At 43.8% G+C, this 26,742-nt stretch overlaps 1 protein-coding gene across 1 annotated transcript in view; it reads left to right on the top strand.

The window, feature by feature from the left end:
• Window positions 1-26,742, top strand: part of LOC109881669 (uncharacterized protein C8orf34 homolog) — a 175,576-nt gene that overhangs the window by 123,585 nt on the left and 25,249 nt on the right. Inside the window, exons 11-12 of the mRNA XM_031795317.1 lie at window positions 3,447-3,597; window positions 17,793-18,370. Coding sequence (XP_031651177.1) covers window positions 3,447-3,597; window positions 17,793-18,370 — 729 coding nt within the window. The remainder of the gene's footprint in view (window positions 1-3,446; window positions 3,598-17,792; window positions 18,371-26,742) is intronic.

The following is a 26,742-nucleotide window of genomic DNA, read 5'->3' on the forward strand; positions in this document are numbered from 1 at the left end:
TCGTTCTTTCTGTAATGTTGTAATTGAAGGGTCGTTCTTTCTGTAATGTTGTAATTGAAGGGTTGTTCTTTCTGCAATGTTGTAATTGAAGGGTCATTCTTTCTGTAATGTTGTAATTGAAGGGTCGTTCTTTCTGTAATGTTGTAATTGAAGGGTTGTTCTTTCTGTAATGTTGTAATTGAAGGGTCGTTCTTTCTGTAATGTTGTAATTGAAGGGTCGTTCTTTCTGTAATGTTGTAATTGAAGGGTCGTTCTTTCTGTAATGTTGTAATTGAAGGGTCGTTCTTTCTGTAATGTTGTAATTGAAGGGTCGTTCTTTCTGTAATGTTGTAATTGAAGGGTCGTTCTTTCTGTAATGTTGTTATTGAAGGGTCGTTCTTTCTGTAATGTTGTAATTGAAGGGTTGTTCTTTCTGTAATGTTGTAATTGAAGGGTCATTCTTTCTGTAATGTTGTAATTGAAGGGTCGTTCTTTCTGTAATGTTGTAATTGAAGGGTCGTTCTTTCTGTAATGTTGTAATTGAAGGGTCGTTCTTTCTGTAATGTTGTAATTGAAGGGTCGTTCTTTCTGTAATGTTGTAATTGAAGGGTCGTTCTTTCTGTAATGTTGTAATTGAAGGGTCGTTCTTTCTGTAATGTTGTAATTGAAGGGTCGTTCTTACTGTAATGTTATAATTGAAGGGTCGTTCTTTCTGTAATGTTGTAATTGAAGGGTCGTTCTTTCTGTAATGTTGTAATTGAAGGGTCGTTCTTTCTGTAATGTTGTAATTGAAGGGTCGTTCTTTCTGTAATGTTGTAATTGAAGGGTCGTTCTTTCTGTAATGTTGTAATTGAAGGGTTGTTCTTTCTGTAATGTTGTAATTGAAGGGTCGTTCTTTCTGTAATGTTGTTATTGAAGGGTCGTTCTTTCTGTAATGTTGTTATTGAAGGGTCGTTCTTTCTGTAATGTTGTAATTGAAGGGTTGTTCTTTCTGTAATGTTGTAATTGAAGGGTCGTTCTTTCTGTAATGTTGTAATTGAAGGGTCGTTCTTTCTGTAATGTTGTAATTGAAGGGTCGTTCTTTCTGTAATGTTGTAATTGAAGGGTTGTTCTTTCTGTAATGTTGTAATTGAAGGGTCGTTCTTTCTGTAATGTTGTAATTGAAGGGTCGTTCTTTCTGTAATGTTGTAATTGAAGGGTCGTTCTTTCTGTAATGTTGTAATTGAAGGGTCGTTCTTTCTGTAATGTTGTAATTGAAGGGTCGTTCTTTCTGTAATGTTGTAATTGAAGGGTCGTTCTTTCTGTAATGTTGTTATTGAAGGGTCGTTCTTTCTGTAATGTTGTAATTGAAGGGTTGTTCTTTCTGTAATGTTGTAATTGAAGGGTCATTCTTTCTGTAATGTTGTAATTGAAGGGTCGTTCTTTCTGTAATGTTGTAATTGAAGGGTCGTTCTTTCTGTAATGTTGTAATTGAAGGGTCGTTCTTTCTGTAATGTTGTAATTGAAGGGTCGTTCTTTCTGTAATGTTGTAATTGAAGGGTCGTTCTTTCTGTAATGTTGTAATTGAAGGGTCGTTCTTACTGTAATGTTATAATTGAAGGGTCGTTCTTTCTGTAATGTTGTAATTGAAGGGTCGTTCTTTCTGTAATGTTGTAATTGAAGGGTCGTTCTTTCTGTAATGTTGTAATTGAAGGGTCGTTCTTTCTGTAATGTTGTAATTGAAGGGTCGTTCTTTCTGTAATGTTGTAATTGAAGGGTCGTTCTTTCTGTAATGTTGTAATTGAAGGGTCGTTCTTTCTGTAATGTTGTTATTGAAGGGTCGTTCTTTCTGTAATGTTGTTATTGAAGGGTCGTTCTTTCTGTAATGTTGTAATTGAAGGGTTGTTCTTTCTGTAATGTTGTAATTGAAGGGTCGTTCTTTCTGTAATGTTGTAATTGAAGGGTCGTTCTTTCTGTAATGTTGTAATTGAAGGGTCGTTCTTTCTGTAATGTTGTAATTGAAGGGTCGTTCTTTCTGTAATGTTGTAATTGAAGGGTCGTTCTTTCTGTAATGTTGTAATTGAAGGGTCGTTCTTTCTGTAATGTTGTTATTGAAGGGTCGATCTTTCTGTAATGTTGTAATTGAAGGGGCGTTCTTTCTGTAATGTTGTAATTGAAGGGTCGTTCTTTCTGTAATGTTGTAATTGAAGGGTAGTTCTTTCTGTAATGTTGTAATTGAAGGGTCGTTCTTTCTGTAATGTTATAATTGAAGGGTCGTTCTTTCTGTAATGTTGTAATTGAAGGGTCGTTCTTTCTGTAATGTTGTAATTGAAGGGTCGTTCTTTCTGTAATGTGTTTATTGAAGGGTCGATCTTTCTGTAATGTTGTAATTGAAGGGTCGTTCTTTCTGTAATGTTGTAATTGAAGGGTCGTTCTTTCTGTAATGTTATAATTGAAGGGTTGTTCTTTCTGTAATGTTGTAATTGAAGGGTCGTTCTTTCTGTAATGTTGTAATTGAAGGGTCGTTCTTTCTGTAATGTTGTAATTGAAGGGTTGTTCTTTCTGTAATGTTGTAATTGAAGGGTCGATCTTTCTGTAATGTTGTAATTGAAGGGTCGTTCTTTCTGTAATGTTGTAATTGAAGGGTAGTTCTTTCTGTAATGTTGTAATTGAAGGGTTGTTCTTTCTGTAATGTTGTAATTGAAGGGTCGATCTTTCTGTAATGTTGTAATTGAAGGGTCGTTCTTTCTGTAATGTTGTAATTGAAGGGTCGTTCTTTCTGTAATGTTGTAATTGAAGGGTCGTTCTTTCTGTAATGTTGTTATTGAAGGGTCGTTCTTTCTGTAATGTTGTAATTGAAGGGTCGTTCTTTCTGTAATGTTGTTATTGAAGGGTCGATCTTTCTGTAATGTTGTAATTGAAGGGTCGTTCTTTCTGTAATGTTGTTATTGAAGGGTCGATCTTTCTGTAATGTTGTAATTGAAGGGTTGTTCTTTCTGTAATGTTGTAATTGAAGGGTCGTTCTTTCTGTAATGTTGCAATTGAAGGGTCGTTCTTTCTGTAATGTTGTAATTGAAGGGTCGTTCTTTCTGTAATGTTGTAATTGAAGGGTCGATTTTTCTGTAATGTTGTAATTGAAGGTTCGTTCTTTCTGTAATGTTGCAATTGAAGGGTCTTCTTTCTGTAATGTTGTAATTGAAGGGTCGTTCTTTCTGTAATGTTGTAATTGAAGGGTCATTCTTTCTGTAATGTTGTAATTGAAGGGTCGTTATTTCTGTAATGTTGTAATTGAAGGGTCGTTCTTTCTGTAATGTTGTAATTGAAGGGTCGTTCTTTCTGTAATGTTGTAATTGAAGGGTTGATTTTTCTGTAATGTTGTAATTGAAGGGTCGTTCTTTCTGTAATGTTGTAATTGAAGGGTCGTTCTTTAATTCTAATTTGACTCTCCTCTTTTTACTCTCTCTTTCTCTTTTTTTCTCTGTTCCTAGCGCCGTCAGGCAGTCTGGGAGGCTGATGTGAAGGTGGTTAGAGGAGGAGGAGGTAGCTCTTCCAGGGAGCTCCTGGGACAGACGGGAGGACTTTTACTAAGTGACTCCCTCTTCTCCAAAGAACTGGAGGACATGGGCAAACACCTCGCTGGTAGGCATATGTCTGCGTGTGTATAGTGTGTGTGTGTGTGTGTGTGGGGTGTTCTTTGTGTGATGGGTGGGGTATTATACAGTGACGAAACACTGTGGGTCACTCAGATCAAACAGACACACACATGTGACAGAGAAAGAACATATTTGGGTCCGGGAGCAGTTTGATTGGCTAACACACACACTCACACACTTCTGTAAACGAACACATTTTAAGTTACAAAAAAGCAGTCACTGTGCCTTTCCAATCAGGCTTGATCTGTTTCCTCTCTTTAATAAATGACAGTTGATGTCATGTCTGGGCAACTCTCTGAGATGGTCGTCATGAGAGAGAGTGAGAGAGAGAGAGAGAGAGAGAGCGAGAGAGAGAGAGAGAGAGAGAGAGAGAGAGAGAGAGAGAGAGAGAGAGGTGTTTGTTTGTGCATGTCGCTCCATTTATCCGTGGGTCTCAAATGATAACCTTTTTCCTATATATTATCCAATGGATCCTGGTCTAAAGCAGTACACTATAAAGGGAATAGGATGCAATTTAGGATGCGAACTCTGCTTCATGTACACCACATAGTCTCTATATTCCAGGGTTATGTGAAGCATAGCGGCCCCACTTAGCCTGCTAATGTTATCCAGAGACACTCACAGCTGGTAAATATCTTATGACACACACACACACACCCACAGGTTTTTTTGTTTTAATAATCCTTGTGAGGACCAAATACTTGGATTCCCATTCAAAATCATATTTTCCTTAATCTAATCCTAACCCTTAACCTAACCCTAACTCCTAACCAGGGGTTGGAACCAAAATGATTTTTCCAATCATTTTATTTTTTTTCGTTCTGTTCCACTGTTATGAGCTGTAAAAGAAAAATCTGAACCGGTTCGAACCCCGAAAAAAGATGTGGTTCCTTTCTGTTTCTGAAATATATCTTTTTTACATTTAGTTAGACATTAAATGTCCTAACCAATAGGTGCAGTAAGGAGATCAATGGATCAGATTTGTTGATTGTCCCCCAATCTGGTCAGTTCATCTATAAGACAAGACGAGTTTAGGGGCGTGAGATGCGACTGACATTTTGTGAGTGGGGAGAGAGCGGGAGAGGGTTGAGGAGGAGGAGGCTTGGATACTTGATGTGGTCACATGCATTATCTGAATTAGGCCCACAAATGTATACCTACAGAGGAGTGGCTTCTATGAAAGAACATTGAATTTCAGAGAGTTGGTTTAACGTTGGACCTAGAGCTAGTTAGTTAGCTAGCTAACAACCTTGTGTTTTGCAGAAGTAAAATAAAAACACGTCTTGCCTTTTTGTAGCGAATAAATCCAATGTGAAACGTGATTACTCTTGTATTCTTAACTAGCATTGGAAAAGGGAATCCATTCCTCTCTAATTAAAAAACCCTAGACTGCTAGGCTACTTAGGCTACTAGGCTACTAGGCTACTAGGCTACTAGGCTACTAGGCTACTAGACTACTAGGCTACTAGGCTACTAGACTACTATGCTACTAGGCTACTAGACTACTAGACTACTAGACTACTAGGCTACTAGACTGCTAGGCTACTAGACTACTAGACTACTAGGCTACTAGAGTACTAGGCTACTAGACTACTAGGCTACTAGGCTACTAGACTACTAGGCTACTAGGCTAGTAGGCTACTAGACTACTAGGCTACTAGGCTACTAGGCTACTAGACTACTAGACTACTAGGCTACTAGGCTACTAGGCTACTAGACTACTAGGCTACTAGGCTACTAGACTACTAGGCTACTAGACTACTAGACTACTAGACTACTAGTCTACTAGACTACTAGACTACTAGGCTACTAGGCTACTAGACTACTAGGCTACTAGGCTACTAGACTACTAGGCTACTAGGCTACTAGGCTACTAGACTACTAGACTACTAGGCTACTAGGCTACTAGACTACTAGGCTACTAGTAGATTATCTCCATCGTTACAGTAATAGACTAGTTTCCAACACTTTTCTCTTAGCCAGCAGCACAACACTATAACACTGTAACACAGTACTGTACATCGTACACAGTGCCTAGTTACACAGTAACACAGTACACTGTAACATAGTACCTAGTGCACAGTACACGGTAACACAGTACACAGTAACACAGTACCTAGTACACAGTACCTAGTGCACAGTACACTGTAACACAGTACACTGTAACACAGAACATTGTAACACAGTACACTGTAACACAGTAACTAGTACACAGTACACAGTAACACAGTACACAGTAACACAGTAACACAGTACACAGGACACAGTAACACAGTAACACAGTACACAGTAACACAGTACACAGTAACACAGTACACAGTAACACAGTACCTAGTACACAGTAACACAGTACACAGTACACAGTAACACAGTACACAGTAACACAGTAACACAGTACACAGTAACACAGTACACAGTAACATAGTAACACAGTACGCAGTAACACAGTACGCAGTAACACAGTAACACAGTACACAGTAACACAGTAACACAGTACACAGTACACAGTAACACAGTACAGTACACAGTAACACAGTACACAGTAAACACAGTACACAGTAACACAGTACCTAGTACACAGTAACACAGTAACACAGTACACAGTAACACAGTAACACAGTACACAGTAACACAGTACACAGTAACATAGTAACACAGTACGCAGTAACACAGTAACACAGTACACAGTAACACAGTAACACAGTACACAGTACACAGTAACACAGTAACACAGTACACAGTAACACAGTACCTAGTACACAGTAACACAGTAACACAGTACACAGTAACACAGTAACACAGTACACAGTAACACAGTACACAGTAACATAGTAACACAGTACGCAGTAACACAGTAACACAGTACACAGTAACACAGTAACACAGTACACAGTACACAGTAACACAGTAACACAGTACACAGTGACACAGTAACACAGTACACAGTAACACAGTACACAGTACACAGTAACACAGTACACAGTAACACAGTACACAGTACACAGTACACAGTACACAGTACACAGTAACACAGTACGCAGTACGCAATAACACAGTAACACAGTACACAGTAACACAGTAACACAGTAACACAGTACACAGTAACACAGTACACAGTAACACAGTAACACAGTAACACAGTACACAGTAACACAGTACACAGTAACACAGTAACACAGTACACAGTAACACAGTACCTAGTACACAGTAACACAGTACACAGTGACACAGTAACACAGTACACAGTAACACAGTACACAGTACACAGTAACACAGTACACAGTAACACAGTACACAGTAACAGCAGCATACCACCCTTGATCCCAATGCTGGCTTACCTCTGAAGCTTAACAGGGTTGTTCCTGGTCGGTTCCTGGATGGGAGACAAGATGCTGCTGGAAGTGTTGATGAAGGGCCAGGCGGAGGCACTCTTTCCTCTGATCTATAATCAATAGATCCCGATGTCCCAGGTCGGCTTTCAAACAGGATGTTAAAAACACGTGTCCTTACTCTATGGTCACCTAAGATCCCGTGGCGCTTATTGTAAGTTTAAAGGTGTTAACCTCTGTGTCCTGGCTAAATATCCAATCGGACGATCATGGCCACCTAATCATCCCCAGCTTCCAATTGGCTCATTCATCCTCCCTCTGATTAATGGACTGGTGAGTGTAGGGGGCTGGATCAGTGTTAGAGTTGTGATTAATGGACTGGAGAGTGTAGGGGGCTGGATCAGTGTTAGAGTTGTGATTAATGGACTGGAGAGTGTAGGGGGCTGGATCAGTGTTAGAGTTGTGATTAATGGACTGGTGAGTGTAGGGGGCTGGATCAGTGTTAGAGTTGTGATTAATGGACTGGTGAGTGTAGGGGGCTGGATCAGTGTTAGAGTTGTGATTAATGGACTGGTGAGTGTAGGGGGCTGGATCAGTGTTAGAGTTGTGATTAATGGACTGGAGAGTGTACGGGGCTGGATCAGTGTTAGAGTTGTGATTAATGGACTGGAGAGTGTAGGGGGCTGGATCAGTGTTAGAGTTGTGATTAATGGACTGGTGAGTGTAGGGGGCTGGATCAGTGTTAGAGTTGTGATTAATGAACTAGAGAGTGTAGGGGGCTGGATCAGTGTTAGAGTTGTGATTAATGGACTGGAGAGTGTAGGGGGCTGGATCAGTGTTAGAGTTGTGATTAATGGACTGGTGAGTGTAGGGGGCTGGATCAGTGTTAGAGTTGTGATTAATGGACTGGAGAGTGTAGGGGGCTGGATCAGTGTTAGAGTTGTGATTAATGGACTGGAGAGTGTAGGGGGCTGGATCAGTGTTAGAGTTGTGATTAATGGACTGGTGAGTGTAGGGGGCTGGATCAGTGTTAGAGTTGTGATTAATGGACTGGTGAGTGTAGGGGGCTGGATCAGTGTTAGAGTTGTGATTAATGGACTGGTGAGTGTAGGGGGCTGGATCAGTGTTAGAGTTGTGATTAATGAACTAGAGAGTGTAGGGGGCTGGATCAGTGTTAGAGTTGTGATTAATGGACTGGAGAGTGTAGGGGGCTGGATCAGTGTTAGAGTTGTGATTAATGGACTGGTGAGTGTAGGGGGCTGGATCAGTGTTAGAGTTGTGATTAATGGACTGGTGAGTGTAGGGGGCTGGATCAGTGTTAGAGTTGTGATTAATGGACTGGTGAGTGTAGGGGGCTGGATCAGTGTTAGAGTTGTGATTAATGGACTGGTGAGTGTAGGGGGCTGGATCAGTGTTAGAGTTGTGATTAATGGACTGGTGAGTGTAGGGGGCTGGATCAGTGTTAGAGTTGTGATTAATGGACTGGTGAGTGTAGGGGGCTGGATCAGTGTTAGTGTTGTGATTAATGGACTGGTGAGTGTAGGGGGCTGGATCAGTGTTAGAGTTGTGTTTAATGGACTGGTGAGTGTAGGGGGCTGGATCAGTGTTAGTGTTGTGATTAATGGACTGGTGAGTGTAGGGGGCTGGATCAGTGTTAGAGTTGTGTTTAATGGACTGGTGAGTGTAGGGGGCTGGATCAGTGTTAGAGTTGTGATTAATGGACTGATTACCATTTAAATGTATAATAATTTTTTTTAAATCTAAGCCGACATGAATTATTATAACTTCTCTACCTACTGCACTGAATGAAATGCAGTGAGTTTGTGGCTTTCGAGGGAAGCCCTTGTGTGGACAGCACGGCACACTTTGCATTCTTTTCTTTATGAAACGGCCTCCAGCCATCAGATGTCTTTGATTTCTAGTTGTTTTACGCCGAGTTACGGCTGTTTATATCGAAACAGAGACTCTCCCCGCAGTTGAAGGGAGCTGTTGTACAACCCAATTCCTCTTCTTTCTAGCTGCTAATCAGTTCCATGATTCAATCCACCACCTCTCCTATTGTTGCATCTCGTACCCCGAGTATTATGTGGTGGTCGACGTCGCTTTCTCCTTTTTCAGTTTTAACAATAAAATGAGGCAAATCTATGTTATTTCATAATTGTCTTGGAAATTCTCTCTCTATATCTCTCTGTCTCTCTGTCTCTGTATCTGTGTCTCTGTATCTGTGTCTCTGTGTCTCTGTGTCTCTCTCTCCCTCTCCCTCTCTCTCTGTCTCTCTCTCTCTCTCTCTCTCTCTCTCTCTCTCTCTCTCTCTCTCTCTCTCTGTATGTGTCTCTGCCTCTGTCTCTGCCTCTGTCTCTCTCTCTGTCTCTGCCTCTGTCTCTCTCTCTGTCTCTGCCTCTGTCTCTATCTCTCTCTCTAAAAACGTCAACATGTATTTCTGAATCTACAGTGTCTCATGACGGACAATCATCATTAACCACACATAGAATCGGTCAGGACACACACCTCCAAGACTGAAATCTCGTTTCCCTAATGAGCAACAGGAAAATCACACGTGCCAGTAGGCGTGTTCAGTTGCTCTTTAAAACCATGTTACAGACATAAAGCTTCCTATAAAGCTTCCCATAATCCATGTTACAGCCATAAAGCTTCCATGTTACAGCCATAAAGCTTCCATGTTACAGCCATAAAGCTTCCATGTTACAGCCATAAAGCTTCCATGTTACAGCCATAAAGCTTCCCATAAAGCATCCATGTTACAGCCATAAAGCTTCCCATAAAGCATCCATGTTACAGCCATAAAGCTTCCCATAAAGCTTCCCATAAAGCTTCCATGTTACAGCCATAAAGCTTCCCATAAAGCTTCCATGTTACAGCCATAAAGCTTCCCATAAAGCATCCATGTTACAGCCATAAAGCTTCCCATAAAGCTTCCCATAAAGCTTCCATGTTACAGCCATAAAGCTTCCCATAAAGCTTCCATGTCATAGCCATAAAGCTTCCCATGAAGCTTCCCATAATCCATGTTACAGCCATAAAGCTTCCCATGAAGCTTCCCTTAATCCATGTTACAGACATAAAGCTTCAATATATCCACATAATTGTCCTCCCTCATGATGCCATCTATTTTGTGAAGTGCACCAGTCCCCACTGTGAAGTGCACAAGCACACCTACAACATGATGCTGCCACCCCCATACTTTATGGTTGGGGTGGTGTTCTTCGGCTTGCAAGCATCCCCCTTTTTCCTCCAAACATAACGATGGTCATTATGGCCAGACATGTCTATATTGTTTAATCAGACCAGAGGACATTTCTCCAAAAAGTACGATCTTTGTCCCCCATGTGCAGTTGTAAACCGTAGTCTGGCTTTTTTATGGCGGTTTATAGCAGTGGCTTCTTCCTTGTGGAGCAGCCTTTCAGGTTATGTCGATATAGGACTCGTTTTACTGTGGATATAGATACTTTTGTACATGTTTCCTCCAGCATCTTCACAAGGTCCTTTGCTGTTGTTCTGGGATTGATTTGCACTTTTCGCACCAACGTACGTTCATCTCTAAGAGACTGAATGCATCTCCTTCCTGAGCGGTATAACGGCTGCGTTGTCCCATGGTGTTTATACATATTTTAATGTACACTGCTCAAAAAAGGGAACACTAAAATAAAACATCCTAGATCTGAATGAATGAAATATTCTTATTAAATACTTCTTTTTTTTTTTACATATTTGAATGTGCTGACAACAAAATCACACAAAAATGATCAATGGAAATCAAATTTATCAACCCATGGAGGTCTGGATTTGGAGTCACACTCAAAATTAAAGTGGAAAACCACACTACAGGCTGATCCAACTTTGATGTAATGTCCTTAAAACAAGTCAAAATTAGGCTCAGTAGTGTGTGTGGCCTCCACGTGCCTTTATGACCTCCCTACAACGCCTGGGCATGCACCTGATGAGGTGGCGGATGGTCTCCTGAAGGATCTCCTCCTAGACCTGGACTAAAGCATCCACCAACTCCTGGACAGTCTGTGGATGGAGCGAGACATGATGTCCCAGATGTGCTCAATTGGATTCAGGTCTGGGGAACGGGCGGGCCAGTCCATAGCATCAATGCCTTCCTCTTGCAGGAACTGCTGACACACTCCAGCCACATGAGGTCTAGCATTGTCTTGCATTAGGAGGAACCCAGGGCCAACCGCACTAGCATGTGGTCTCACAAGGGGTCTGAGGATCTCATCTCGGTACCTAATGGCAGTCAGGCTACCTCTGGTGAGCACATGGAGGGCTGTGCGGCCCCCCAAAGAAATGCCACCCCACACCATGACTGACCCACCGCCAAACCGGTCATGCTGGAGGATGGTGCAGACAGCAGAACGTTCTCCACGGCATCTCCAGACTGTCACGTCTGTCACATGTGCTCAGTGTGAACCTGCTTTCATCTGTGAAGAGCACAGGGCGCCAGTGGTGAATTTGCCAATCTTGGTGTTCTCTGGCAAATGCCAAACGTCCTGCACGGTGTTGGGCTGTAAGCACAACCCCCACCTGTGGACGTCGGGCCCTCATACCACCCTCATGGAGTCTGTTTCTGACCGTTTGAGTAGACACATGCACATTTGTGGCCTGCTGGAGGTCATTTTGCAGGGATCTGGCAGTGCTCCCCCTGCTCCTCCTTGCACAAAGGTGGAGGTAGCGGTCCTGCTCCCACGGCCTCCTCCACGTCTCCTGATGTACTGGCCTGTCTCCTGGTAGCGCCTGCATGCTCTGGACACTACGCTGACAGACACAGCAAACCTTCTTGCCACATCTCGCATTGATGTGCCATCCTGGATGAGCTGCACTACCTGAGCCACTTGTGTGGGTTGTAGACTCCATCTCATGCTACCACTAGAGTGAAAGCACCACCAGCATTCAAAAGTGACCAAAACATCAGCCAGGAAGCATAGGAACTGAGAAGTGGTCTGTGGTCCCACCTGCAGAACCACTCCTTTATTGGGGGTGTCTTGCTAAATGCCTATAATTTCCACCTGTTTTCTATTCCATTTGCACAACAGCATGTGACATTTATTGTCAATCAGTGTTGCTTCCTAAGTGGACAGTTTGATTTCACAGAAGTGTGATTGACTTGGAGTTACATTGTGTTGTTTAAGTGTTCCCTTTATTTTTTTGAGCAGTGTACTTGCGTACTGTTGTTTGTACAGATGAACGCGGTACCTTCAGGCGTTTGGAAATTGCTCCCAAGGATGAACCAGACTTGTGGAGGTCTACAATTTTTTTTCTGAGGTGTTGGCTGATTTCTTTTCATTTTCCCATAATGTCAAACAAAGAGGCACTGAGTTTGAAGGTAGGCCTTGAAATACATCCACAGGTACAACTCCAATTGACTCAAATGTTATCAATTAGCCTATCAGAAGCTTCTAAATTCATGACGTAATTTTCTGTAATTTTCCGAGCTGTTTAAAGGCACAGTCAACTTAGTGTATCTAAACTTCTGACCCACTGGAATTGTGGTACTGTGAATTGTAAGTGAAATAATCTGTCTGTAAACAATTGTTGGAAAAATGACTTGTGTCATGCACAAAGTAGATGTCCTAACCGACTTGCCAAAACTATAGTTTGTTAACAAGAAATGTGTGGAGTGGTTGAAAAACGAGTTTTAATGACTCCAACCTAAGTGTATGTAAACTTCCGACTTCAATGTATATTCTCATACAAACATACATGTACGCTCTGTCCCAAATGGCACCCTATTCCATGTATAGTCACAAGTAGTAGTTTAAATGCTGTTTGTTTTTTTGGAGAAGGCTCTGTTTGCTCATAAATGGTGGAAGTCGAGGTTCCGCTACAAGGTATTTATTAAATGTCACACGTACACGGTTCCCTGAATATACTTAGGATGCTTCCCAAATGGCACCCTTCTCCTTATGTAGTACACTACTTTTGACCGGCGCCTATCGAGCACAAACCCTTTGTGGTGAGTCATTTCAGAAAATATCCCTCTTTGTATCACCGGAAAACCCAACAGTGTCAAAATCTGAAAAGGATAAAAGAGGGGGAGGAGAAGAGAGACGAGGAGAGGAGAGATGAGAGATGAGAGACAAGGAGAGGAGAGAAAAAGGAGAAGAGAGACTAGGAGAAGAGGAGAGGAGAGGAGAGGAGAGGAGAGGAGAGGAGAGGAGAGGAGAGGAGAGGAGAGGAGAGGAGAGGAGAGGAGAGGAGAGGAGAGGAGAGGAGAGGAGAGGAGAGGAGAGGAGAGGAGAGGAGAGGAGAGAAGAGAAGAGACGAGGAGAGGAGAGGAGAGGAGAGAAGAGAGGTGAGGAGAAGAGAGGCGAGGAGAAGAGAGATGAGGAGAGGAGAGATGAGGAGAAGAGAGACGAGGAGAAGAGAGAGGAGAGATGAGGAGAGGAGAGACGAGGAGAGGAGAGGAGAGGAGAGGAGAGGAGAGGAGAGGAGAGGAGAGGAGAGGAGAGGAGAGGAGAGGGGCGAGGAGAAGAGAAGAGAGGCGAGGAGAAGAGAGACGAGGAGAAGAGAGACGAGGAGAAGAGAGACGAGGAGAGGAGAGACGAGGAGAGGAGAGAAGAGAGGCGAGGAGAAGAGAGGCGAGGAGAAGAGAGAAGAAGAGAGGCGAGGAGAAGAGAGACGAGGAGAAGAGAGACGAGGAGAAGAGAGACGAGGAGAAGAGAGACGAGGAGAAGAGAGGCGAGGAGAAGAGAGGAGAGGCGAGGAGAGGAGAGGCGAGGAGAAGAGAAGAGAGGCGAGAGGAGGAGAGACGAGGAGAAGAGAGGCGAGGAGAAGAGAGAAGAGAGGCGAGGAGAAGAGAAGAGAGAAGAGAGGCGAGGAGAAGAGAGATGAGGAGAAGAGAGAAGAGAGGCGAGGAGTAGAGAGAAGAGAGGCGAGGTGAAGAGAGATGAGGAGAAGAGAGAAGAGGGGCGAGGAGAAGAGAGGCGAGGAGAAGAGAGAAGAGGCGAGGAGAAGAGAGAAGAGAGGCGAGGTGAAGAGAGATGAGGAGAAGAGAGAAGAGAGGCAAGGAGAAGAGAGACGAGGAGAAGAGAGGCGAGGAGAGGAGAGATGAGAAGAAGAGAGAAGAGAGGCGAGGAGAAGAGAGACGAGGAGAAGAGAGAAGAGAGGCGAGGAGAGATGAGAAGAGAGGCAAGGAGAGAAGAGGAGAGGAGAGAGGCGAGGAGAGGAGAGATGAGGAGAAGAGAGGAGAGGAGAGAAGAGTGGCGAGGAGAGGAGAGGCGAGGAGAGGAGAGACGAGGAGAGGCGAGGAGAGGAGAGACGAGGAGAAGAGAGGAGAGGAGAGAAGAGAGGCGAGGAGAGGAGAGACGAGGAGAAGAGAGGCGAGGAGAGGAGAGACGAGGAGAAGAGAGGCGAGAGGCGAGGAGAGGAGTAGAGAGGCGAAGAGACGAGGAGAAGAGAGGCAAGGAGAGGAGAGACGAGGAGAAGAGAGGCAAGGAGAGGAGAGACGAGGAGAGGAGAGGAGAGAAGAGAGGAGAGGAGAGACGAGGAGAAGAGAGGTGAGGAGAAGAGAGAAAAGGAGAAGAAAGGCGAGGAGAGGAGAGGAGAGGAGAGGCGAGGAGAAGAGAAGAGAGGAGAGGAGAGACGAGTAGAAGAGAGGCGAGGAGAAGAGAGGCGAGGACAAGAGAGGCGAGGAGAAGAGAAGAGAGGCGAGGAGAGGAGAGACGAGGAGAAGAGAGGCGAGGAGAAGAGAGGCGAGGAGAAGAGAGGCGAGGAGAAGAGAGATGAGGAGAAGAGAGAAGAGAGACGAGGAGAAGAGAGGTGAGGAGAAGAGAGACGAGGAGAAGAGAGGCGAGGAGAGACGAGGAGAAGAGAGGCGAGGAGAGACGAGGAGAAGAGAGGCGAGGAGAGGAGAGACGAGGTGAAGAGAGGAGAGGAGAGAAGAGAGGCGAGGAGAGGAGAGACGAGGAGAAGAGAGGAGAGGAGAGAAGAGGAGAAGAGAGGCGAGGACAGGAGAGACGAGGAGAAGAGAGGCGAGGAGAAGAGAGGCGAGGAGAAGAGAGAAGAGACGCGAGGAGAAGAGAGGTGAGGAGAAGAGAGATGAGGAGACGAGAGACGAGGAGAAGAGAGGCGAGGAGAAGAGAGGCGAGGAGAAGAGAGGCGAGGAGAAGAGAGAAGAGAGGCGAGGAGAAGAGAGGCGAGGAGAAGAGAGATGAGGAGACGAGGAGAAGAGAGACGAGGAGAAGAGAGGCGAAGAGAAGAGAGGCGAGGAGAAGAGAGATGAGGAGAGGCGAGGAGAAGAGAGAAGAGAGAAGAGAGATGAGGAGAGGAGAGACGAGGAGAGGAGAGACGAAGAGATGAGGAGATGAGGCTACTCCCAGATTTTCTCCTTGGCAGTCGCATCCCCTCCTCACAAAGAAAACTGTTTTCGTAACTACCAATAAAGCAAAGAATTATATTTTTTCAGAATGTCTGGCAGAACACTTCAATGTATCCTCAATGCTATTCCCTCTGTAGTACACTACTTCTGACCAGAGCCTATGGGTGCACTACATAGACAATAGGGCACCATTTAGGACGTAACCTTAGTACTATGTAGGCGATGTTTTTAATGTCATTCTGGAATTTTATTTGACAGAGTCAATAAATATTGTTTTTTATGACCAGTAAAAAAGGTTTGAAGACAAACCATAATGAAAAAAGGAAAATGCAGCAGTCCCACACACAGTTATGAAGCCTCCGATCTCTGATGGTGTCTGATATGAAGCCTGTGATCTCTGATAGTGTCTGATATGAAGCCTCCGATCTCTGATGGTGTCTGATATGAAGCCTGTGATCGCTGATGGTGTCTGATATGAAGCCTCCGATCTCTGATGGTGTCTGATATGAAGCCTGTGATCTCTGATAGTGTCTGATATGAAGCCTCCGATCTCTGATGGTGTCTGATGTGAAGCCTCCGATCTCTGATGGTGTCTGATATGAAGCCTCCGATCTCTGATGGTGTCTGATATGAAGCCTGTGATCTCTGATAGTGTCTGATTGAAGCCTCCGATCTCTGATGGTGTCTGATATGAAGCCTCCGATCTCTGATGGTGTCTGATATGAAGCCTCCGATCTCTGATGGTGTCTGATATGAAGCCTGTGAAGTCTGATAGTGTCTGATATGAAGCCTGTGATCTCTGATGGTGTCTGATATGAAGCCTCCGATCTCTGATGGTATCTGATATGAAGCCTGTGATCTCTGATAGTGTCTGATATGAAGCCTGTGATCGCTGATGGTGTCTGATATGAAGCCTGTGATCGCTGATGGTGTCTGATATGAAGCCTGTGATCGCTGATGGTGTCTGATGTGAAGCCTCCGATCTCTGATGGTGTCTGATATGAAGCCTCCGATCTCTGATAGTGTCTGATATGAAGCCTGTGATCGCTGATGGTGTCTGATATGAAGCCTGTGATCGCTGATGGTGTCTGATATGAAGCCTGTGATCGCTGATGGTGTCTGATATGAAGCCTGTGATCTCTGATGGTGTCTGATATTAACATTAGTAGAGACCACCATGATATTAACATTAGTAGAGACTACCATGATATTAACATTAGTAGAGACTACCATGATATTAACATTAGTAGAGACCACCATGACATTAACATTAGTAGAGACTACCATGACATTAACATTAGTAGAGACCACCATTATATTAACATTAGTAGAGACCACCATGACATTAACATTAGTAGAGACCACCATGACATTAACATTAGTAGAGACTACCATGACATTAACATTAGTAGAGACGACCATGACATTAACATTAGTAGAGACCACCATGACATTAACATTAGTAGAGACTACCATGACATTAACATTAGTAGAGACGACCATGACATTAACATTAGTAGAGACGACCATGACATTAACATTAGTAGAGACGACCATGATATTAACATTAGTAGAGACCACCATGATATTAACATTAGTAGAGACCACCATGATATTAACATTAGTAGAGACCACCATGACATTAACATTAGTAGAGACGACCATGATATTAACATTAGTAGAGACTACCATGACATTAACATTAGTAGAGACGACCATGACATTAACATTAGTAGAGACGACCATGACATTAACATTAGTAGAGACCACCATGATATTAACATTAGTAGAGACCACCATGACATTAACATTAGTAGAGACCACCATGATACACACTTGTTTTGATTCCAACAACAGAGATCTGAACGTGTATGTTCACCTGCTGTATGTATGTGAAGGATTGAAAAGGTCACTGATTTGAAACATTGTCTGCTTTTACATAGCTCTCTGGCCCTAATGTCTTACCCTGCCAGATATGGTGGTCAGGAACATCTCTGGACCCTGTCTAATGTCTTACCCTGCCAGATATGGTGGTCAGGAACATCTCTGGACCCTGTCTAATGTCTTACCCTGCCAGATATGGTGGTCAGGAACATCTCTGGACCCTGTCTAATGTCTTACCCTGCCAGATATGGTGGTCAGGAACATCTCTGGCCCCTGTCTAATGTCTTACCCTGCCAGATATGGTGGTCAGGAACATCTCTGGCCCCTGTCTAATGTCTTACCCTGCCAGATATGGTGGTCAGGAACATCTCTGGACCATACTTATAAATCTTGTTTGTTTATCATTCGTTATGGTCGTTCTGTCTTTGTCTCTGTCCCCCTTCAGAAGTGGATAAGGACCTGACTAGGTTATAACTTCAGGGAAGACTCTAGAAGGACCTGACTAGGTTATAACTTCAGGGAAAACTCTAGAAGGACCTGACTAGGTTATAACTTCAGGGAAAACTCTAGGTCCTAATGTAATTATGCATTTATATTCCCAACCTGTTTGTCTCTGTCTCCCTTCAGAGGTGGAGAAGGACCTGGCCAAGCTGGCAGAGCAGGGGAAACTAGCCCAGCGGAGTCCCAACAGCCCCCACAGCTCCCTTCTCACCCCCTTGTTCCACACCTCTCTCCCGGCCTCACTCCCCAGTACCCTCCCCTTACCCGGCCAGACTTCACGACCTCAGTCTCCCATCCTCATCCGCTCAGCCAAGCCCAGCTCTATAGGTTATCCCCTGGTCAGTCCTAAACTCAGCCCCCTGCTCACCCGCAAGCCCACCTCCCTCACCATGACCGGCAGCCACCGGACTCATTCCCCCAGCAACTCCGGCGGCAGAATGACGACCCCCAGAACCCCAAGCAGCAGACCGATGACCCCCAACAGCCTGCTGACCTCCAAGTCGGCCATGACGGCCGTGACCCCAGGGGTCAGTGTTCACAGAGGTCACAGGGGTCATAAGGAGGTGACCTTCAGGAAGTCACGGAGCAGGCCGGTGACCCCCACCAGTCAGCCAACCCGACCCAGGCCCCTGCTCACGCCTCCTGGGCTGAGTACAACAGATAGTCTGGGCAAGGCCTCCAGCCTCAAGGCCTATCTGTCAGAGGTTTGTTCAACATCAGCTGACTGGTATACGAATCATTTTGCATGATAAATAACAACTCATTATGATTTGAAGATCGGTTAGTCAGTCACAATTTCACCCACAATGTATCACAGATTTGATTCTGTTGAACACGGCCACACACTCCAGGGAGATGTTAGTCTTGTTTGTGTTTTTGTTGGTGTTGTGCACATAACACACACACACACACACACACATAACACACATAACACACATAACACACACACACACATAACACACATAACACACATAACACACACACACATTTGTTTTACTCTCCTTGTGGGGACCAGATTAAATCCTATTACCCCAAACCTAACCCTAAACCTAACCCAAAACCTAACCCTAATTCTAACCCTAAACCTAACCCTGATTCTAACCCTAAACCTAACCCTAAACCTAACCCTAAACCTAACCCTAATTCTAACCCTAAACCTAACCCTGATTCTAACCCTAACCCTAACCCTAACCCTAATTCTATCCCTAAACCTAACCCTAATTCTATCCCTAAACCTAACCCTGATTCTAACCCTAAACCTAACCCTAATTCGAACCCTAAACCTAACCCTGATTCTAACCCTAAACCTAACCCTAATTCTAACCCTAAACCTAACCCTGATTCTAACCCTAATTCTAACCCTAAACCTAACCCTAATTCTAACTCTAATTCTAACCCTAATTCTAACCCTAAAATATACTTTTGACTTGTGGGGACTCTTTTCTAAGGCTGGGAATTGCCTGGGACCTCACGATACAATATGATCACTATACTCAGGTGCTGATACGATATGTACTGTAACGACCCTGGGTTTATAAGCGCGGATATCGACTCTGCCGCTTGAGCATGCTTTTTGGGCACAGTCGATAGCGTGCTGGACTTCGGGCTAGAAGGTTGAGGGTTCGAGACCTGCTCCCTGCCTGTTTCATTACAGTGTTATGATTCTCAGAATTCTATACGATGTCCCAAACATCAAATCAAATCAAATTGTATTGGTCACATACACATGGTTAGCAGATGTTATTGGTCACATACACATGGTTAGCAGATGTTATTGGTCACATAAACATGGTTAGCAGATGTTATTGGTCACATGGCTAGCAGATGTTATTGGTCACATACACATGGTTAGCAGATGTTATTGGTCACATAAACATGGTTAGCAGATGTTATTGGTCACATGGCTAGCAGATGTTATTGGTCACATACACATGGTTAGCAGATGTTATTGGTCACATAAACATGGTTAGCAGATGTTATTGGTCACATGGCTAGCAGATGTTATTGGTCACATACACATGGTTAGCAGATGTTATTGGTCACATAAACATGGTTAGCAGATGTTATTGGTCACATGGCTAGCAGATGTTATTGGTCACATACACATGGTTAGCAGATGTTATTGGTCACATAAACATGGTTAGCAGATGTTATTGGTCACATGGCTAGCAGATGTTATTGGTCACATACACATGGTTAGCAGATGTTATTGGTCACATAAACATGGTTAGCAGATGTTATTGGTCACATGGTTAGCAGATGTTATTGGTCACATACACATGGTTAGCAGATGTTATTGGTCACATAAACATGGTTAGCAGATGTTATTGGTCACATGGTTAGCAGATGTTATTGGTCACATACACATGGTTAGCAGATGTTAATGTGAGTGTAGCGAAACGCTTGTGCTTCTAGTTCTGACAGTGCTGTAATATCTAACAAGCAATCAAACAAATTCACGATGACTACCTTATACACACAAATGTAAAATAATGAAAACTAATATGTGCATATAAAATGTATGGATGAGCGATGGCGGCAAATGCAAGATGCAGTAGATGGTATAGAATACAGTACAGTGGGGCAAAAAAGTATTTCGGCACCCACCAATTGTGCAAGTTTTCCCACTTAAAAAGATGAGAGAGGCCTGTAATTTTCATCATAGGTACACTTCAACTATGACAGACAAAATGAGAAAAAGAAATCCAGAAAATCACATTGTATGATTTTTTTATGAATTTATTTGCAAATTATGGTGGAAAATAAGTATTTGGTCAATAACAAAAGTTTATCTCAATACTTTGTTATATACCCTTTGTTTTCAATGACAGAGGTCAAACGTTTTCTGTAAGTCTTCACAAGGTTTTCACACACTGTTGCTGGTATTTTGGCCCATTCCTTCATGCAGATCTCCTCAAAATCACAGTGGTTGTAGAGGGTGCAACAGGTCGGCGCCTCAGGAGTAAATGTCAGTTGGCTTTTCATTCAGAGTTAGAGACAGCAGGTGCGACATATATATATATATATATATATATATATATATATATATATATATATATATATATTTTGGAGAACAAGCTATAGGATGAACAGTACCGGAGTTTTTGTGCAGGTACAGCCGACTAGCGCTAGCTAACGTTACCTACAGTATGAAAACAATTAGAATAATATTGCGATATGCAACTATTAATTTTCTCCCCATCACTACCCCTTTCTGAGGGATTAATTAACGGCGGGGCAGGATTTTTTGCGATTCCTTTATATTTTTCAGACATTTACTTGTGGTTGACGCCTAGTGAGATGATCAAAAACACCAGCGAGCTGAACAGAGCGGAGCAGCCTGATTCTGATTCACAAATGATTGACGCTAAGAGCTCAAATAGGGGCGGCAGGGTAGCCTAGTGGTTAGAGCGTTGGACTAGTAACCGGAAGGTTGCAGGTTCAAACCCCTGACCTGACAAAGTACAAATCTGTCGTTCTTCCCCTGAACAAGGCAGTTAACCCACTGTTCCTAAGCCGTCATTGAAAATAAGAATTTGTTCTTAACTGACTTGCCTAGTTAAATAAAGGTAAAATAAAATAAAGGTAAAAAATAAATAAAAATGAGAGAAGAGAAGAGGGAAATAGAGAGAATTTATTTGTATATATATTTTTTTATCTTCCCCCACTGTTCGTACTATAACTACTTGTGTAAACAGCTGATAATATAACACGTGAAATATCTTTACCTTTTTAAAACCTTTTTAGTGCAATGTCTACTGTTATTTTCTAATAGTTTTTAGTTGATGTTGTTAAATGTGTTTATTTCACTTGCTTTGGCAATATAACCATATGTTTCCCTTGCCAATAAAGCCTATTTAAATTGAATTGAAAGAGGGAGAGAGAGAGGGCTGGAGAGAGAGAAAGAGAGAGATAGACAGGGAGAGAGAGCTAAGTGTCACGCCCTGACCTTAGATATCCTTTTTATGTCTCTATTTTGGTTTGGTCATGGCGTGAGTTGGGGTGGGCATTCTATGTTTTGTGTTTCTATGATTTTCTATTTCTATGTTTTGGCCAGGTAGGTTCTCAATCAGGGACAGCTGTCTATCGTTGTCTCTGATTGGGAACCATACTTAGGTAGCCTTTTCCCCACCTGTGTTTGTGGGAAGTTAACTTTGTTTGATGGCACATGGCCTTAAGCTTCACGGTTTGTTTTGTATTGTTTACTGTTTCATCATTTCGAATAAAAGAGAAAATGTACGCTCAACACGTTGGACCTTGGTCCAGTTCTTTTAACGGCCGTGACAGCTAGAGAGAGAGAGAGACAGAGAGACAGAGAGACAAAGGGGGTAGAGAGAGAGAAAGAGAGAGAAAGAGAGAGTAGAGAGAGAGAGAGAAAGAGAGAGAGAGAGAGAGACAGAGAGACAGAGAGACAAAGGGGGTAGAGAGAGAGAGAGAGAGAGACAGAGAGACAGAGGGGGTAGAGAGAGAGAGAGAGAGAGACAGAGAGACAAAGGGAGTAGAGAGAGAGAGACAGAGAGACAGAGGGGGTAGAGAGAGAGAGAGACAAAGGGGGTAGAGAGAGAGAGAGAAAGAGAGAGAGAGAGAGACAGAGAGACAAAGGGGGTAGAGAGAGAGAGGTAGAGAGAGGGAGAGGAAGGAATGAAGGAATGTTGGGCCTGGTTATAAAACTGGATGTAGAGGAAAAAGGGATAAACAGATCTGATTGTAACTCTCCTTCCTCTTCCTGGTGTAACTCTCCTTCCTCTTCCTGATGTAACTCTCCTTCCTGGTGTAACTCTCCTTCCTCTTCCTGGTGTAACTCTCCTTCCTCTTCCTGTTGTAACTCTTCTTCCTCTTCCTGATGTAACTCTCCTTCCTCCTCCTGGTGTAACTCTCCTTCCTGGTGTAACTCTCCTTCCTCTTCCTGGTGTAACTCTCCTTCCCCTTCCTGGTGTAACTCTCCTTCCTCCTCCTGGTGTAACTCTCCTTCCTCTTCCTGGTGTAACTCTCCTTCCTCTTCCTGGTGTAACTCTTCTTCCTCTTCCTGGTGTAACTCTCCTTCCTCTTCCTGGTGTAACTCTCCTTCCTCTTCCTGGCGAAACTCTCCTTCCTATTCCTGGTGTAACTCTCCTTCCTCTTCCTGATGTAACTCTCCTTCCCCTTCCTGGTGTAAATCTCCTTCCTCTTCCTGGTGTAACTCTCCTTCCTCTTCCTGGTGTAACTCTCCTTCCTCTTCCTGATGTAACTCTCCTTCCTCTTCCTGGTGTAACTCTCCTTCCTCTTCCTGATGTAACTCTCCTTCCTCTTCCTGATGTAACTCTCCTTCCTGGTGTAACTCTCCTTCCTGGTGTAACTCTCCTTCCTCTTCCTGGTGTAGCTCTCCTTCCTCTTCCTGATGTAACTCTCCTTCCTCTTCCTGATGTAACTCTCCTTCCTCTTCCTGATGTAACTCTCCTTCCTCTTCCTGGTGTAACTCTCCTTCCTGGTGTAACTCTCCTTCCTCTTCCTGATGTAACTCTCCTTCCTCTTCCTGATGTAACTCTCCTTCCTCTTCCTGATGTAACTCTCCTTCCTCCTCCTGGTGTAACTCTCCTTCCTGGTGTAACTCTCCTTCCTCTTCCTGGTGTAACTCTCCTTCCCCTTCCTGGTGTAACTCTCCTTCCTCCTCCTGGTGTAACTCTCCTTCCTCTTCCTGGTGTAACTCTCCTTCCTCTTCCTGGTGTAACTCTTCTTCCTCTTCCTGGTGTAACTCTCCTTCCTCTTCCTGGTGTAACTCTCCTTCCTCTTCCTGGCGAAACTCTCCTTCCTATTCCTGGTGTAACTCTCCTTCCTCTTCCTGATGTAACTCTCCTTCCCCTTCCTGGTGTAAATCTCCTTCCTCTTCCTGGTGTAACTCTCCTTCCTCTTCCTGGTGTAACTCTCCTTCCTCTTCCTGATGTAACTCTCCTTCCTCTTCCTGGTGTAACTCTCCTTCCTCTTCCTGATGTAACTCTCCTTCCTCTTCCTGATGTAACTCTCCTTCCTCTTCCTGATGTAACTCTCCTTCCTGGTGTAACTCTCCTTCCTCTTCCTGGTGTAACTCTCATTCCTCTTCCTGATGTAACTCTCCTTCCTCTTCCTGGTGTAACTCTCCTTCCTCTTCCTGATGTAACTCTCCTTCCTCTTCCTGATGTAACTATTCTTCCTTGAAACACAGCCTTGTGTCCCAAATAGCACCCTACTCCCCCACATACTGCACTACTGTTGACCAGGGCCCATAGACTACAACAGTTGTGCAATACAGTACAGTATATAGGGAATAGGGTGCACCCTACATAGAGGCTGACTGACTGGCTGACTGTACTGGCTGGCTGGCTGACTGGCTGACTGACTGTACTGTGGCTGACTGGACTGGTTGGCTGAATGTACTCTGCTGACTGACTGTACTGGCTGACTGTCCTGGCTGGCTGGACTGGCTGACTGTAATGGCTGGCTGGCTGACTGTACTGGCTGACTGGACTGGTTGGCTGTCTGTACTGGCTGACTGTACTGGCTAACTGACTGTACTGGCTGACTGGCTGACTGGCTGACTGTACTGGCTGACTGACTGACTGTACTGGCTGACTGTACTGGCTGACTGACTGGCTGACTGTACTGGCTGACTGTACTGGCTGACTGTTCTGGCTGACTGTACTGGCTGACTGACTGGCTGACTGTACTGGCTGACTGGCTGACTGTACTGGCTGACTGTACTCGCTGACTGTACTGGCGGACTGGCTGACTGGACTGGCTGTCTGTACTGGCTGTCTGTACTGGCTGACTGTACTGGCTGACTGGACTGGTTGGCTGACTGTACTGGCTGACTGTACTGGCTGACTGGCTGACTGTACTGGCTGACTGGCTGACTGTACTGGCTGACTGGCTGACTGTACTGGCTGACTGTACTGGCTGACTGGCTAGCTGACTGTACTGGCTGACTGGCTGACTGTACTGGCTGACTGACTGACTGTACTGGCTGACTGGCTGACTGGCTGACTGTACTGGCTGGCTGACTGTACTGGCTGACTGTACTGGCTGACTGTACTGGCTGGCTGTACTGGCTGACTGTACTGGCTGGCTGTACTGGCTGGCTGACTGTACTGGCTGACTGTACTGGCTGATTGGCTGGCTGTACTGGCTGACTGGCTGGCTGACTGACTGACTGAATGGCTGACTGGCCGACTCGCTGGCTGTACTGGCTGGCTGACTGGCTGGCTGGTAAAACTTCATCTTTTAACACTGAAAAACTAGAACACATAGAAACCTTTAGAAGGGAACACGGGGCAATTTATTTATTAAAGTTTGGCCCGGAGGACTGTACTCTGAGGTATATTTGGTTTTTTAAGAAAATAAAAACAGCTGTAGAACTAATGGGACTGACATTGGCGTTAGCCAACGCTCAGCGTCTTTGGTTGAGTTCACTGAGGTTTTCTCCCTGTGACAGGCTGCTCCTTCTCCACGGGCCAGTGTACCTTTCCTTGTAATACCATTAGTAGTCTTTAGAGCCTTTAAAAGCTAGAGCGAGAAAGAGAGAGAGAGACACACATTCTCTGTTTTCAACAGCCAAGACTTTCAGAAATCATCAAAAACAAAGGAGGACCAAGGCACTCTGCATATAATGAATTAAAATGCCTTTATTTGTATGGCCCTAGGGCAGCTGGGTAGCTAGCTATGCCCCCCCACCCCACCCCGACGAAGGCCATGCAGCTGAAACATGTTAACAGTTTTAAAACTTTCTTTCCAATGAATATGCCATACAAATAAAGGCATTTAAATTCATTATATGAAGTGTCTTTGTCCTCTTCTCTTTTTGATGATCAATTCACCCCTTTTTTCCAAAGAGTACCTTCTATCTACCAGAACATTCTGTTGTGTACCTTCTATCTACCAGAACATTCTGTTGTGTACCTTCTATCTACCAGAACACTCTGTTGTGTACCTTCTATCTACCAGAACATTCTGTTGTGTACCTTCTATCTACCAGAACATTCTGCTGTGTACCTTCTATCTACCAGAACATTCTGTTGTGTACCTTCTATCTACCTGAACATTCTGTTGTGTACCTTCTATCTACCAGAACATTCTGTTGTGTACCTTCTATCTACCAGAACATTCTGTTGTGTACCTTCTATCTACCAGAACATCATGTTGTGTACCTTCTATCTACCAGAACATTATGTTGTGTACCTTCTATCTACCAGAACATTCTGTTGTGTACCTTCTATCTACCAGAACATTCTGTTGTGTACCTTCTATCTACCAGAACATTCTGTTGTGTACCTTCTATCTACCAGAACATTCTGTTGTGTACCTTCTATCTACCAGAACATTCTGTTGTGTACCTTCTATCTACCAGAACATTCTGCTGTGTACCTTCTGTCTACCAGAACATTCTGTTGTGTACCTTCTGTCTACCAGAACATTCTGGTGTGTACCTTCTACCTACCAGAACATTCTGTTGTGTACCTTCTATCTACCAGAACATTCTGTTGTGTACCTTATATCTACCAAAACATTCTGTTGTTTACCTTCTATGTACCAAAACATTCTGTTGTGTACCTTAGTACCTTCTGTCTACCAAAACATTATGTTGTGTACCTTCTGTCTACCAAAACATTCTGTTGTGTACCTTAGGACCTTCTGTCTACCAGAACATTCTGTTGTGTACCTTCTGTCTACCAGAACATTCTGTTGTGTACCTTCTGTCTACCAGAACATTCTGTTGTGTACCTTCTGTCTACCAGAACATTTTGTTGTGTACCTTCTGTCTACCAGAACATTATGTTGTGTACCTTAGTAACTTCTGTCTACCAGAACATTATGTTGTGTACCTTAGTACCTTCTGTCTACCAGAACATTCTGTTGTGTACCTTAGTACCTTCTGTCTACCAGAACATTCTGTTGTGTACCTTAGTACCTTCTGTCTACCAGAACATTCTGTTGTGTACCTTAGTACCTTCTGTCTACCAGAACATTCTGTTGTGTACCTTCTGTCTACCAGAACATTCTGTTGTGTACCTTCTGTCTACCAGAACATTCTGTTGTGTACCTTCTGTCTACCAGAACATTATGTTGT

The sequence above is a fragment of the Oncorhynchus kisutch genome, linkage group LG18, assembly GCF_002021735.2.
Source record: "Oncorhynchus kisutch isolate 150728-3 linkage group LG18, Okis_V2, whole genome shotgun sequence".
Lineage (NCBI taxonomy): Eukaryota > Metazoa > Chordata > Actinopteri > Salmoniformes > Salmonidae > Oncorhynchus > Oncorhynchus kisutch.